General features: G+C 41.5%; 1 protein-coding gene across 2 annotated transcripts in view; it reads left to right on the top strand.

The window, feature by feature from the left end:
• The first annotated feature begins 7,551 nt into the window (after positions 1-7,551).
• LOC142050678 (zinc-regulated GTPase metalloprotein activator 1A-like) overlaps positions 7,552-16,685 on the top strand; it is a 36,069-nt gene continuing 26,935 nt past the window's right edge. For both annotated transcript variants that reach the window (XR_012658085.1, XM_075079653.1), the window contains exons 1-6: positions 7,552-7,890; positions 9,069-9,155; positions 10,027-10,123; positions 11,324-11,415; positions 14,441-14,500; positions 15,560-15,597. Coding sequence is in view for 1 of the 2 variants with exons in the window: in XM_075079653.1 (XP_074935754.1) it covers positions 7,779-7,890; positions 9,069-9,155; positions 10,027-10,123; positions 11,324-11,415; positions 14,441-14,500; positions 15,560-15,597 (486 nt within the window). In the remaining variant the exon portion in view is untranslated. The remainder of the gene's footprint in view (positions 7,891-9,068; positions 9,156-10,026; positions 10,124-11,323; positions 11,416-14,440; positions 14,501-15,559; positions 15,598-16,685) is intronic.

Raw genomic sequence — 16,685 nt, forward strand, 5'->3', positions numbered from 1 at the left:
AAGGTCATTTTTAGTAAGTATCTTGTGGTTCTGTTACAAAGTGATGTCTCCTGACTAGTATTTTTCTCTCAGCCTTGGTTGAGATTTCATGCTTCTGCAGAAAAGCACAACTTGGGCTTCATTTGTACTGGGAAACAGAAGCCAAAGACAGTTTCCACAGGTGAATTCTGGGGTAGTAGAGGCAATTAAGTTCTAGGTTCTCCTGTGTTTATTAAATCCATGCCTTGGTGGCAACAACATCAGGATTGACCCATTGGAAGGCAATCATAGCTTACCTGTGCATTCCCAGTGAGCTGCAGGGTATCTAGGGGAAAACCACGTGAGATGAGGCAAGGAATGGAAGACTGTCGAACAGTGAAGGCCTAAAACTGTGCTACTAACAATTACCTCTTACTCTGTAGGATTCATCATTCTCTGGAGCTATGTTAAGTATGGTTGGTCTCTTAACCCCTATGGTCTTTGAAGAGCACTTCATGGAGAGCACTGGCTATGTGTCGGTAGGGAGGTGCGGAAAGGCTGAAAGGGTGGAAGATTTAACAAAAAACAGAAGTAAATAAAAAGAGTTGAAAATGGAAGCAAGTATGGACATATTTTGGGGGGACAGGGGAATCCACAAGGATGTACAGCAGAATAAGATCTTAGATATGAGTCTGAAAACTTCAGAAAGAAAATATTAAAATCTACTATTAATGGCATGGTATTGACTAACAAGTATTTCCTTTGGGAGGAACAAATTAGACACTTTATTGCACAGAGCTTACCCACCATGCCCATCCTTTCTTTATGCCACCAAGATAGGCCACTTACCTACCTGTAATTAGAACTTAAATATCCCTTAGTTGCAAATCACTGATATGTAGCTATGATCTGGCATGTGTGTTGGTGACAACAAAACTCTGGAGCATCAGAGATACTGGCCATGGCAAGACACTGCTTCACACCACCTTTCTTCTGGTCTGCACTTGCACATGCCTGGTGAAACATGGTCACTGCCTCCACAGCTCTCTTCAGTGCTGTCCTGTTTTTGGCTGGGGTAGAGTTAACTTTCTTCCTACTAGCTGGTACAGCGCTGTGTTTTGGGTTTAGTATGAGAATAATGTTGATAACACACTGATGTTCCAGTTGTTGCTAAGTAGTGCTCACACTAGTCAAGGACTTTTCTCAGCTCATTCCGGGTGTCAATGTATTCTTCAGAGAATAGGCGTAGCTTCCCATGCTCTGCCAGGTGCACAAGGAGCTGGGAGGGGGCACAGCCGGGACAGCTGACCCCAACTATCCAAAGGGATATTCCATACCATATGACGTCATGCTCAGTATATAAGCTGGGGGAAGTGGGCTGGGGGGGCAGCAATCACTCCCTGGGGACAGGCTGGGCATCGGTCAGCAGGTGGTGAGTGGTTGCATTGCACATCACTTACTTTGTATATTCTTTTATAATCATTATTATTATTATTTTCCCTTAATTTTCTGTCCTATTAAACTGTCTTTACCTCAACCCACGAATTTTACTTTCTTTCCCCTGATTCCCTCCCCCATTCCACTGCAGGGGGGGAGTGAGCGAATGGATGTGTGGTGCTTAGCTGCCTGCCAGGTTAAACCACAAGTGTGCAAGCTGGCTGTAGTTTTAATAGATGTGTTACCACTCCACAAGAAACTCAAAGTGTGCAACCTGCCTTCTGACAGGTGGCTGCCATCACATTGTGTCAATGGTCCAAAGAAACAAGAAAAATGTAACCTTTTTTAATTTTAGTAGATCCATGTAATTTAAATGGACAGGTCCATTTCTGGGAGCCTTATCTGAGACACCCAATGCTTGATTTTTCCTGGATCAGTGGTACCATTTCTTAGCTACTGCACTTGGAGTCTAGGGCCTCAGCACCATTGAAAGTTTTACATCCAAAACCCAGCCGAACTATTTATTAATATCTTGGCCTTTCCAGCGTAATTACTCTCTTTGCTCTTACAGGAAACTGATGGACAGAGGAGCTTCTTATCTCCTATTTGCTTTTCAGAATTTTAGCTTGGAGATTAATACAAACCATGCTCTCCCTAAGATGCAATGAAATAGCCATGAAATAAACACCAGTTTGTTAATTTTCTGTGCCGTCCAGACCACTGTAGGATGGCCAAGAAACACTTCCGATGTACTCTTTGTACACATTGAGGTGGGCTCTCTGAGTTCCACCTCATTCCATCTCCTGGATAAAAGAAGGGAAATTGGAGGAAAAACTGTTATGCAGTTCTCCACTAGTACAGTAGGTCCTAGCTATTACATGAAATTGCTTTCTGGTAGTTTAACGGTGCATTATAGATAACCTCTCCCTAGAAGAGCTGCTCATCCATAGTAGGAAGTCAGGTCTTTTCTGTTTCTCAAAATACTGCTTTTGAAAACCATAACCATCCTTTTCATTGTGTAGTTTCAAAAGCTTCCATGAACTATGATGCCTCTGTTTCTAGCAACTTACAAGCTAAGGAGGAGAAAAGTAAGCAATGAAAAAAAGCAGGCAGCTCCATTAACCATGCTGGACATTGTCTGGTTGTAGAGACAGTAAGACAACAGTTTAGGTATTAGGTAGGTTTCACACCCATCTTTCTGTTCATGGCAGGTCCCATGAAAGGAATTTGACAGTCTTCCTTTACTGATGTCTGTGGTTAATTGAGTTTGGGGTGTTGTTTTTTGTTTGTTTGTTTAAGAGAGGAAGATGTTTCTTCTAGCTTCTCTCTCCAGAACTGCTAACCACTCGGGAAGAACCACAACCTGTTTTTTTATAGAAGGTATAAAAAACGAGTCCAGGCTTTGCCTTAACAGCTGATGTGGCATGAAGTAAGACCTTCCTTCATTGCCAAATCTGGCCACACAAACTGAGCTAGAAGCAATGCAGGTAAAACCTCAACCTGCACAGATATACCTATTTATGAATAGTACAACTATTTATTTTGCAGTTTCATACATTCTTGGAAAGCATTGACAAAAGGATTACTCAAAAAAATTTGGTCACATGCAGGAAAAAATGCCTGAGGAGACACACGAAAGTAAGGTTTCCAAACCTGCTACTATATTCAGCAGGTACAGATAAAACACTTAGATCACTGTAAGTTTACATCTTTTTGGATGAACTGAATTATCAGCACCCTACTTCAGTTTATGAGCAACAACACTCATCAAATATTCCTTTTTATCTATTATGTTAGCAATTGCATTGCCTTTTTTTGGGGGGTGGGGGAAGTGGAAGAAAAAAGAAAGGAATTTTATCAAGAAAGTTTACACAGTTTTAACTGATTGGAGTAGTACCAGATAAGATGTTGGTAAACTGATTTTTTTGAACTATCTTATCCACTGAAGAGTTGTGAACAGTATCGCTCCAGTTTAATGTTAAATGCTATTGTTTTAATTCCTGTAATAAAGAAACAAACCTACCTAATCAAACAAACCTAATCACGTCTTTAGAACAGGAAGCAGAACAAGATCTTTCCAGTCAGGAGATATAAAAAATTGTATCAAACCAGGTACCAATGAAAGCAGCATAAAATCAAAAGTGAAGAAAACAGTGCAACTCAGGACAGAACATGGTTTTCCAAACCTAGATTGTGTGAATGGCAGCAGCTGTTGGTGGGTCTTCTATACAGTACAATAGAAAAGCATGCTTACATTCCCCATTTCCTTATCCCCATCCTCCTGTTGCACACACACCCTTCCCAAATGGTGGTCCTAATCATGGCTGCATCACTTCAGGTCTAGAATCAGTCATAAAGCTGTGTTTTCTTCTCATTCCACTTGGGCTTCAAACGCTCTCTCCACGCTTTGGTCTTCCTCCTGCCACCTGACCTGGAGGCGGTGGGTCCTGGCCGGCTGGTTGCTGTACCTGGGCAGGCTGAGGAGCTGCAGGCCCAGCCACAGAGAGCAGCTGAGTGCTGGCAATGAGAGCACAGCTTTGGCACATGCTTCTGGGCAGAACAGATACTGCTGCATATTGTTTTGAAGGAGTTTGCAGGCTGGGGTTGGGGAAATGCGGGAAGAGACAATAATCAGTATGTCTATATGCCACCTACCAAGGGATTTTTTTTTCTCTTAAGACACTCATTTCCAAAAGCATTTTCTTAAAAGGCTAAATTAGCAGTTACTACTTCACTAGCAGCGGTATCCCTCCAAAGAACGCTATCGCATGATAGAGTATTACAGCATCAACCCATCATTAAACACAACTCTGTGGCCCAGGATAGTCATGGATGACAAAGCCCTGCTGAAGCTTTAAGTGTCACCTGCTTATTTGTAGAGGATGTACCTTTGATGCTTGATCAGCAACTGAGTTAAGTCCATGGGAGTTTTCTCTGTATCTTTTATAATGGTAAGTTTGCATCCTTGGCAAAATACACCAGCGGTATATAACTTCAGTAATCAGCAACTGTTATTTCGTGACCCCATAAGAGTATCTGGAGGTTCACACCAACAGGAAAACTGTGATGATCTCAGCACCTGCCGGCAACACACAATGTCTGCAATGTTTGCTCATATTCCACCTTCCTACAACATCACTGGCTGGAAGAGCATAATGCAGGCAGTGCAACTAGACATGGAAAGGAAGCTGACATGCCAGCAAGTTCAGTGCTGTCACTGGCATGGATCTTGACTCTAGCCAGTAAAATCTAAGTGATTTATTCAAAATTGCTTTAAACAAAAAATGTTCTATGAAATTTAGTAGGCTAAATCTCAGAAAAAAATAAGTCCTACTGATGTATTGGACTGGCAATGAAATACTGAAGCTTCCTCAAAAAAGAAAAAAGTCACTCCTAGGTTTAAGTTTCATTTCTCTGTTGGTGAAACAGCAGAAAGGGAACTTAGATCACTTTGCAGCCTTCTGTTTTTTCATAAAACACTTCACTCTAAAAAAAAAAACAAGAGGGGCTATGGGAAAGCGTATCTTCTTTTTCCATTTGGTTATGCAAATTCTCCTGAAAAATAAAAACATTACTGGCCAGATCCTCAACAGAGAGTTTCTCAAAGAGAAATGTTTCTTTGCTCACTTTTGCAGTAAACAGAACTTAAGCAGAGACAACACTGATAAAATTTTCCCTTACAATCACCGTCTTCTTATATACAATTAGGCAACTTGCTAGATGATGTGTGTTGATATTTAAATCCTGGCTATAAGCCATACCTTTATTCTAATGTTCTCAGTTTCACTAAGTTTCACATTATAACAGCATATTGAGCACCTAAGTCATCAAAATCAGCAGTGTTAAAAAGCAGGTACACTGACTGAAGTAATGTTGGTATTTTTAAAAGGTCTTCCTCTTTTACATGATGTGAATCATCTGCGTTCTTCAAAGAAAAATAAAGTCCAGTTGTCAGGAGAAGCTGTCAATCCAAGTTCAGATAAAATAGAAAGAGTTTAATATAGAAATAATTAAATATAGAGAGCAGGCAAGAAAGAAGTAAATGTACCCGGGGGAGAATGCAAATCATACTCAAGTTATGCCTCTGCTTACCAGCTGATATTTTGAGATATACATGGGCCTGCTCATCAGCTACTTAGGTGATCACAAAACTGAACTTCTGTTTCCGCATTGTTTTGCAGGTTAACTATAATTCAAAAAATCAGGCATCATTACATGAATTTGCAGCAACCCCTTTCTCTGTGACGCTGAACTACATTGTGCCACAGAGACTAGCAATACCTTAAAGGCACCTCCTTCTCAGCAGCCATGGTGCTTTAAGACTCTTACATTCCACAAAACACTGAAAAGCCAATGTTTTTCTCTGCCTCTTGTTTCCATCAGATCATGGTCCCCTTGCCACTACTGTATCAGGAAACAGTAAGTTGCAATGCTCTTCGGTCCGTCCTCTTCCTTATTTTCATGGCTCTTGGTCTTCTTCCCCAAAACTCCTCAGAGAATAACAGCCTTGAACACTTTGTCCGTAACCCAAATCAGTCTGAAGCAAATGGCTTTGTTTGCACTGAGATCCTCAGGATTTGGGAAGGGGCTAGCTTACTTCAACTGCAGCCACCTAAAGTAATAATTAAATACGCCTTCCTCGTACCCATCAACACTTTACTGCTTTCTGATGTTGTATGTCTGATCTACAAATACCTTAGAATAAAACATGCCAACCGTGCCACGCAAATTTGCGATTGCTATGCTCATTTAAGCTGCCACCACAACAAAATATACTCTTACAAAGTAGGCTTTATTCCACAATTCAGCAGAAAGGCAAAGGAACTTAATACTTACAGCAAAATTATAATGTTTGAATATAATCTTTAAAGAAACGAAAAGGAAATGCAGAAACCACAGTATTTATTTTAGGTAATTTTGTTCAAATAAAATAATGAGCGGTGTCATGTGAACTGATGAAAAGCAGAACAGTTTAAAGAACCAGGACACTGTTTTCATCACCTTGTTCTTCCCTAATACCAGATGTCTCATTGAAATGTAAATGAAATTGCAGTATTGCAAATGGCCTAATTTTTGAAAGGCAACTTACAGCCTTTTGTATGCTAGCTCCCAATACCTTTTTGACTTTTTCTTCCCCTACCCCAAAAGCTTTCTTGCAGTGAAAATCTTAAAATTTTTCTCAATTAATCTATTAATAACAGAACTATGTAACGTTGAGCAGGCTCAGGACAGCAAAAATATACACCGTTGGTCAGGCTTCTAACAGATACGGCTTTGAAAAATTGACCAGGTTTTCCCTTTAAAACAGGATGCGTCATACAAGGGGATAACCTGAGTGTTTGAAACAAGAACGTGTAAAGATGCATTTACCTCGCATGGTCCTAACACTCTACAAATCAACAGACTATATAATTATACCCTATACTGAATGGATGAGATTTACTGCCTTCCACAGTTAAGGAAACAGAAACTCCATAACCAATTCTTGTCAGCTGCCCTTATTTGCTGAAGATACCTGAGCCTGTCACCTTGCTAAACTCAAAAGTGTCATGCTTGTGCTGCTGCTGACATTCCACAGAGCTTGTAGACTTATAGTGGAGGTCAACATGAGTACTGCAACTGAAGCAAAAAATTAATTTCTCCCACGAATCAAGATTTTAATAATTTGCTTTTGACCTTATTATATAAGTTGATAATTTTTTTATACCAAACTTGTAGCTTAATTTTATTTTACTGTAAATAAAGGACAGCGCATCCACCCCGCGCACGGTTTGCTGGCCACACCGGAACGTCTTCAGCGTTCCCGTGGGCCAGGGCGGACACTTCTCCCGAGAGCGGGCTGAGGAGGAGCAGCGCACTGTAACATGTGGCCCCGCCTGGCTGGAGAGTACCGCCGCCGTCACCCACCTCAGACGACCCCGCCCCAACGCCGGCCGTTAACAGACGGCTAACGGCCAGCCCACGCGGCTGGCGCGCCCCACCACACGCCTCGGCACCCCAGCGGGGAACCCCTCCCGCACACCCCACCTCTCCCCTTTCCCCCACCACCCGTCTGCGTCTGCGCCTGCGCGGGAGAGACCGGCCAGGGCCCGCGCTGAGGGCCCAGGCGCATGCGCTAAGGGGAAGTGCGGTGGGTGGGACGGGCGATGTGACGCAGGCCCCGGGACGTCAGGCAGGCGTGGCGACAGGCGAGGGCAGGGGAGCGGCGGCTGGCGCCCGGCTGCGGGGTCTCGGGGGAGCGCGCGGCGGTTGGATGGGGAGCGCGCCGCCGTGCCCGCCCTGTTGCCCGCCCTGTTGCCCGCCCTGTTGCCCGCCCTGTTGCCCGCCCTGTTGCCCGCCCTGTTGCCCGCCCTGTTGCCCAGGCAGGGCTGCGCCGCGCTCTCATGGAGGACGAAGACTGCCCCGACCTGGTGCCGATAGAGGCCGGCGGCGCGGACGAGGCCGGGCCCAGCCCCGGCCGGAGGATCCCCGTCACCATCATCACGGGCTACTTGGGTGAGGAGCGGCCCCGCTTCCCTCCCGTCGGCGCCGGCGGGGCCAGCGGACTTCGGCTTGCTGGGGACCCCGGAGCAGGGGGATGGGCCGCGGCGGTGCTCTGGGCCGCGGGGCGGGGCGGCCGCAGGCAGCGCCGGCCGGGCGGGTGGAGGGTTGCCGCCGCCGCCGGAGTGACGGCAGCCTCCGTGCCCGGGAGCCGGGAGGGTCAGCCAGACCCCTGTGTCGTGGCAGCAAGGAGGCCTTAGCGCTGCTCGCTCAGCGCTCCGGCGCGTTTGTCAGCGCCAGTGCCCTTATGCCGCTCCCAGTAAGTGCTGTCCCAGTTGGATTTGCAGAACCGTTTTTAAACGGCTGTGCAAGTTCCCGATGCTGCTCTTACCAGCCTGTTTTCAGGGTCCGATCTGTTCTGGTCATGTTTGACAAATCGCCTTTTGCCACTTAATGTCATAATAGTGTCATGTATTTGTCTCAGTTAACTGCAGACTGAATTGTAATCTTAACGAATATCAGGGTTGTCTTCCCTCTCTTAAACCTACATAGTTACTGGGAGCTTCAAATATATGTGGTAAAGATCGGGTTAAATTCAGGATTGCCAACACTTTTCTGAAAGCTGTAACTTCGTACTGCACCATTCTCCCTCAAAAACCCTTAAGAGCAGGGAAGGAAGGTTGCTCTTCCAAATTCCCCTAGTTTTGATCTTGTACATGGGATGGAGCTGTTAGTCATGTGGTTTTACAGAGGTTGTGAACACCTTGCTTAACAGTGGCGGTTAGTAGGACATAAGTAATTACTGATGATAAAAGAGCTGGTCAGAAGCAGCATTGGGAGGGAGAAGAGTAAGTGCGGCTTTTGTTAAGAGAATATAATATATGAGTTTGCTAGGAAAATACTGCCCAGCTGGTAGGGGACTTATAAGTTGGTCAAGCACTGACACTTAGTGAATGGAAAACCGTGGGTCTTATAAAGCTGAGGTTTAACGTACTGATAGTTCCACGGGGTCAGATACCTCTGCAAATTAATTTTTGCAGTGTTACAGCAGAATGCAGGATACAAGAAGGAAAACTCATATTCCAGAAGAGATTGGATTTGTCTGAACCGTGCATGTGCACAACAGTATTTGTTTTTTATTTGAAAATTTAAACTTTTTTTTAACACTTTAACAAATATGGTCTTTGTTTTAGGAGCTGGGAAAACAACTCTTCTAAATTACATACTGACAGAACAGCATAATAAAAGAATAGCAGTTATTCTGAATGAGTTTGGAGAAGGTATGTAAACCTGCAGCAACATTTTTTGTTTAATCTGTAAAATGTCAAATACGTAAAATGTCTGGAAGCAAAAAACGTTGTAGTTTTAAATCCATTACTGAAATTATTGATACATCTCAAAGTCTTCAGGAGGGCAGAAAGATTTTTGTCTGGTGTTTGTAAAACAATGCTGTGCATTAATGTGGTTTGTATGTAGATTTAGTCCCTCAGAGTCATGTAAATGAATGTATCACCCCGTTGGAAGTGCTGTACCTCCATTTGTCCTGCTCAGTTTCAAGCAAATGGGAAATAAAGTAATGTGTTGTTAGATAACGTTTTCATTTCCTGCAGCCACTTACAGATCACAAATTATCCTAGAAGAAGAAAATGCGGAGATGTGTGCTTGATGTCTCTGGTTCTTTGACCTCTTTGCTTTGCTTCTCAGGACTTTTAACTGTAATTTCATATCTGTGCCACAGTCGGTGTTGCTTACAGATGGCACTGTGGTGGTGGTGGGGTTTTTTGTTAAGTTTTTTTTCATCAACAAAGATGCATGCCACTTTTCTTGTCATGGAGCCTAAAATAAAATATATAGACAGAGCATTTATTTGATATGGAAGGAGAGGCTGATTTCCCTTTTTTTTAGTGAAGTCTGTGGCACTTAGGCTATACTTTCGTCCTCTGCATTTTGGTCTTTGTGGAACCAACTTGACGTTGGCTTTTAAATTTCTCAGAATACTAATTTCTAAAGAACATGTCAGAAATGTGGTATCAGAAGAAAAATATAATCCAAGAGTAAAAAATAATATCAGCTTGAATCTTTCATACCTCTTTTGCAGGCATTGTCATGCAAGTTTGTGGATTAAAATTCTAATGCTACTTATATTTCCAGGAAGTGCCTTGGAGAAATCCCTGGCAATCAGTCAGGGGGGAGAACTCTATGAAGAATGGCTGGAGCTCAGAAATGGATGCCTATGCTGTTCAGTAAAGTAAGGAAGGACTATTGTACAAGTTCTTACAGTGGGTTTTGGGGGAATTGAGGAAAGGAGAAGAAATCCAGGATTTGATTCCTAAAACTGATGATACTATTGTTTGAGACTTCCTTTTGTCAGATAAAACAAGAATTGGAATTTGGGAGAAAGGAATTTATTTCCTTTCGCTGCCTTACTAGGTTTGGACTTTGTGTCTTTCAGAAAAATAATCTAAACACCAACTTATACGCTATTGGGGTATTGTAGAGTAGGGAGTTCTCCCTCTTCTATTAGTATGTGTGCTTTTATGTAGAGAGCTAAAGATTCAGGGAGGCTGGAACTAGGACTCAAGTTTCCTAATTTCCACATTAGATACTTACTCTGTGTTTCTTTCTCTGCATGTTGGTCAGTACTTGAATGTTGTATGCCTCAGAAAGGGAGGAGGGAGAACCTTTCGGTGACCTAATGAAACACAGTATTCCACATCGTAAGCTGATGGTCACATTAAAAAACAGCAATGTATTTGTTTCTTTGACATATATTTACCCTGTTTAGTTCAATGCTGGATGGTTTGTGCTAAGTTTGTAATAAAGTCGATGGCCTGTTTGTCCTGAAAATTTGGAATAACTAGTCCTATGCCTTAAATTGGGATAGTAAGTGGAAAACAGAAGATCCTTCTGCATTGTGTTCTACTGGGATGTAAGGGATGCTGCCATTGCTGCTGTGTTTTATATACATTGGTTTATTATATAAAATGCCATACATTTCTGCTTCAGGCTGACTTCATCAGCTGAGATTTAACTAGATGACACATCTTAATTTTGCTATAAGTGAGGTAGAAAGGCAGGAGAACATGGGTCAGTTCCACCCTCCTTTCTTTTTGTAATCTCAGCTGCCAAACCAAATAGCCGAATATTTACACAGCCCTACTGTGTACAGGGTTTTCAGTGTTTGAAAACAAATCTTTATTTAAATCACCTTTATTATGCCTTTTGGGAGTGGGCAAATATTATTTTCAGACCAAAAGGGAACAGAAAACTGCAATTTGCCTAATATCAGAGCAGCAGCTTGATGACCGAATTTCATTGTAGACTGTAAGTCCTGACTGAGGCCTTTGCTTTGATGGTACTGATGCAGTGTTCTGCATCAGAAGATACATGTTTATACATGTTTTAGCTTGTTTTCTCTGTTCTCAGGTTTAATTGTTTCTTCTTACAGGGACAATGGTGTGAAGGCTATTGAGAACCTGATGCAAAGGAGAGGAAAATTTGACTATATATTGTTAGAAACAACTGGTTTGGCAGATCCAGGTAGTTCACATGGTTTTCATAACCATGATAATTATTCTGTTTTTATGAAGTGCTTATTTGCTCATTGCGTGAAATGTAATAAAAAGCAGTGAACTGTCAGGCACTAAAAAAAACTGGATTGGATAAGGTGCAGTAGCAGGGTTGTGGGTGAGGTTGTTTGGTTGGGTGTTTTGCTTTGGTTTTTTGAACTTGCTCTAAATCGACTCTATAGCTTAACAGAAATCCGTTTATAATATATTTCTATCAAGGGAAAATACTGGGCTTGGAGAAGAGAAGCACGCTGTGAAGCTAGTAGTTTTCAGTAGGCTTTTGCTGCTCTATGTGCTCCTTCTAAAGTATTAGCATCTGATGTATTCTTGCATTGGTTGTGATAGGCCTTATATTTTGTGAAGGCATAAAATACGCTGTGAAAGAGACTAATACATTCTTGTTGTAGGTACAGAGCAATTGTAGTTCTTAAAAATTTCTTGAGTGCTCTTTAGAGATATTTATTATAAAAAGGTGTTTAAACCTGAGCTCATGTTAGTAATAGTTATCTAAAGCAATTTTCTCTGAACCATCTCAATTAAAAATGTATTGTTGATTGAAAGTGAAGGAAATTCTTATCAGAAGTTCAGTTGTTTCCCGTTTAGGAGACCGATGCTTTCCAGCTCAAAGCTAAATAGTTGTCATGGTAAAGTAATTTTCTTCAGAAAAAGGGACATTGATTTGGCCTCTGTTACACACAAGTTCTGTGTGAGTCAGATTGGAAAACTATTAAGCTTTTTGGAAAAAAATCAATAGATACCAGAAAACCATTAGATGTTGTGGCCCTTGCTATATCCTGCATGAGTAGGCACTGTGAACAACTAACAGGTATTTGATGTTGATACAGAGTGGTGTTTGGAGCACTGCATTTTGTCACTTCATGTGGACAGTTTTAGGTGTTTGAATGAGTTTGGTTACTGACTCTTTTTTTTCTGATCTGCTTAATACTCTTAAGCAGCCTGCTGGTAACTAAGGTTCTGATAATAGAAAAAAACAAAGGACTGTTGTTGCTGTTAGCTCCTGCTGTTCTTCGTATTGTGGCACCGATACATGTTAGATTGGTTTGTTTCATAACAAATCATGATTTTTAAAAAAAATAAATATACAGCGTATGCTACAGTTGCTAGAATCTGTTTTACAGGGCTATTTTAGCAGAAAACAGGAGTAGCATACTCCTAGGCCGTGTGTAGTACACAAGTATCCCTGTAAACATAACACAGACTCTCCAGGCAACCTGTTCTGTGCCTGCCTTTTAATGGTGGAAAAACCATTTATCTGATATATGTGGTCTGAACCTCTCTCACTTCAATATACTACAGTTGTGTCTCGTCCTTCTGCTACGGCCTGGCTCAGTCTTCTCAGTGACTCACCTGTAGGTACCATGGAGGCTGCTGTTAGGTTCCCCAGAAGCTGTCCTTTCTCCAGGCTGAAGGAACCCAGTTCCCCCACCTCTCCTCCTAGGGCTTCTGCTCCAGCCTCAACTGTCTGGGTGATCCTGTGCTGAACTCGCTCCCGTTTCTTCATGTGTTTTGTGTATGGCGAATCCTCATGCTGGAAGTGCTAGCTAGGTAAGGGTTTCAAAGTGCGAAATAGAGGAGAATAACCTCCCCCAGCCATGCTTCTGTTCCAGCACCCTGGGTGCTTTTGGCCTTCTCTGATCCCAGGGCACACTGCTTGTTCGGCTTCCTGCCTAGCAGGACAGACGTCCAGGGACTTCTCCGTAGACCTGCTCCCCAGCCAGTCTGTCCCTAGTTGGTATCATTGCCGTGTGCTCTTTGTTCTTAAGTGTATTACCCAACCTTTTTGCTTGCTGAATTTTTGTCAGATTCTCTTTGGCCATTCCTTCCTGCCTGGCCAGGTGCCTCTGAAAGATAGCTCTGCTCTCAGGTATATCAGCTGTTCCTTTCTGAATTTGGTGTTCTCTGCAAACTCAACCGGCATGTCTTGCCTCCCCTTCTGGGTTCCTGGTAGAGATGTTGAATAGGACAGGTCCCAGGATAGACCCTGCAGTACCCTGCTTACTAGTGACTCCCAAGCGGGGCTATAACCTGTTAACTGTAACCTTTAGAGTTACTACCCAGCCAGTTCTACCTAGTTGTCTTCCCTTTTAGATTGGTAATGTCCCAACTTGATTACTAGAATATCTTCAAAGACAGTGTTGAAGAATTTGCTAGAGGTGGTATAAATGGCATGGAGTCCTCTCCCCTTTTCCACAGATAGAATTCTTTCACAGAAGGCCAGGTATGGCCTTCAGAGATTGATCAGGCATGATTTACACTTGTAAACTTCCCTTCCAGTACAATATCTGTTTGCAAATTGAACACGTGTTATTTCTTAATTCAATCTATCTTAAAATTACCTTAAGCCAGAAGCTTTAATGTGCAGACCTGAGATAATTAAGGAGAACATTCTGTTCTGTATATGGTTATTCTTGACTTCCTTCATCCTGTTAGTTTATGATGTAAGAAACTGTGCAGGAGAGTTTATAGAAGCCAGTGAAGAAGAGATGGTCCCTAGGAGGGAGCTGATTTCTGCCAAGTGTGCCGATTCCATTTTTCTTAACTATTTTATCTGCATTTTTATGTGTTGTTTTTTTTTTGTGTGTGTGTGTATGTGCCATGACCTAGAAACAGTGGCTTAAAGGTGAAGAGAGGGAGTACAGGGGTTTTTTTTGAGAAATGAGGAAGCCTTGGAGTATAGTAATGAGAGACAACTGATATTACTGAGTAAAGCTAGTTTAGACAACTTACATGCATCTGGAATTGTGAGATTAGCTTTTGTAGTCATAGCTGTTGGTGTGCCCACAAGTATAATGCTTTGGTTGCTGTTGTTAGATCAAATGTGCGGTTGGGTATTTGACATCTGTGATGCTTTCTGAGTTTGGAAGAGTGGAGTTTCAAGTACAGCACTAAAAATAGGGTTTTTCTACAAAATGTTTGAATATTGATAGTTTACTGAAAAATGTCAGTTTTGCAACTAAATGTACTGCACTTCTTAGGAGCTGTGGCCTCCATGTTCTGGGTTGATTCTGAGCTAGGAAGTGACATCTATCTTGACGGTAAGAAGTACAAGCTTGTTTTCCAATGTGTTGGCATTCCATATTTGGATTTAGTGTAATGTGTTCTTATCATTTAAAGCAAGGTTTCAGAAAATGTTTCAAATACATGATCTTAGTTCTTACATCCCCAGATCTGACCACAGAGATCCACTTGCTTAGTCTGGTGCTTGTTTATCTACTTGGTTGGCTGTTCAGTTCGCTAAATCCAACAAAATTGTGTAATATTTTGCTAAGGGATCAGATATGGAGAGATCTTGATTGTGGTGTAAGTGGGGGAAAAAGACTCATTAGTTAGATGTTATAAAATATTATTTAGGAGTAATATTACAGGTCTCATTATTTTGTTTTTCCAATGCAGTGTTTCCTAAATTGTTTCTTTTTTTCTGAACTCTTAACTTGTCAATATCTGGACTCTCCTACCTTCTGTTTTCTGTTTTCTTTGCTTATTGTACTCTTGTTAACTCTAGTATTTGATGTGTTCCATTAAAAATCTGTGTTTACTGTAATATAAATCATCACTATATATAGCTGAAGAACATGCTGAATGTTGTTTTTTCTTTTTTTTTTTTAATGTAGGAAAAAAACTTTACTTTTTGGCTAAAAAATACACCCTACTAACACTTTGGGCAGTCCATAAAATACCTATCTAGCCAAGGAAACATTAAGTTGAATAGGAAACAGCCTCCTAAGTTCCTGCCAGAGAATTGCAGATTCCTGGTCACTTAAAATCAGAATAACTGTATACCCCAGTGTGTCCCCTTGATTTGTTTCAATAAGCTGTAAGATCATACCTCTACCAGTTTGCTGTTGCAGAAGGAGGAGAGGCATCCATCTTGTGGATGCTTTGGTAAACATTTTTTTAACTACAGATATGAGTAACAAATAAACTAATAAGGTCACAAGTCTCATGTTCAGATACACTAGAAGCATTGAAAGTATTATAAGCAGTTGTAAATGTGATGACACTATTACTTCAGTAATTGTACAGGAGGTTTACAAGTTGTTAAATTGTTAGCTGCCTTTAGTACATTTCTATTCCATTTTAATGTTCTCTTTTAGGTATCATATCTGTTGTTGATGCAAAGCATGGCTTACAGGTAAGTTACTTGATTTGTTACATAGTTTAAAACCACAACATTAGAACAGGTATTGCAATAATGTTCATTTGGTAGAATTACATTTTTAAATTGCTTTAATTCTTACACTGGATGAGGATGTATTTCAGTTGCCGTGGTGTGTTAGTGCTATATTTTGAATGGGAACAGGGAAGTACTGATACTCATAGGAATTCAGATTGTTACCAACACAGCAGCATGTCTCCTAAGAGTTGTCAGGTTGCTGAACACTCAATTCCTCCTAGTTCTGTCACTTCACTCGGTAATCTTGGTTGTATTCCAAATAGGTGTTTGGAAAACTGTTTTAACAGTGGAGAAATTTGTCTTACAGAGTTGTCGGTCCATGCTACTTTAAAGGAGAGGAGTAATAACAGGCCCCTGGTGCCAGTGTGGTAACAAAGGAGTTAGGGCTCAAATCAGGAAAGGTGCTAATGTAATGGCAGCTGTGGTGAGGAGAGATGAGAGCGCCAGGTATCTATGTACTGTTTCAGATTAAAAGATTAATTCATTACATGGGAACAGGCAAAAAGAGCAGGTATTAGGGTAATCTATATAAAGTGTAATGTAAGAACAGAGCTGTAGAACAGTGAGGTTGGATAACAGCAGAAATTGTGATTAAATCAAATAGTTCAACTTTATTTTTTTATTAGCTAGTCATAAAAATCATTATTTACAATGTAATAACTTGGAAAGTGACTACTTCTGATCAGGTGTTGATTTTCAAGATTCAAAATAAAAGTGAAAAGATGCCTCCATGGTACAAAAATCCCATAATGCTGTGAATGTATTTTTAATATCTCTGTGTTTTACAATGGCTACAAAAAGCTGAGAGAAATGAAGAATAATGGTTAAAAAATAAGGAAGCGATTCCTCCTTTTTAAGATCTTATTTTGTTTGGACCGTTCGGGTTTCTCATTTCAGTTAAGCTGATCTAGCAGCTGACTTACTGGAAGGGGGCGGTCCTGTCCCCTCACCAATTTGTTTTGGACCAGGATGGAACTAATCTAACCCCATAGCAAGCCAGTTTGGCGAGTTAAGCCATCGTGTTTTGCAAAGACTTTTGTGGAGGA

Source organism: Phalacrocorax aristotelis, chromosome Z (genome assembly GCF_949628215.1).
Source record: "Phalacrocorax aristotelis chromosome Z, bGulAri2.1, whole genome shotgun sequence".
NCBI lineage: Eukaryota > Metazoa > Chordata > Aves > Suliformes > Phalacrocoracidae > Phalacrocorax > Phalacrocorax aristotelis.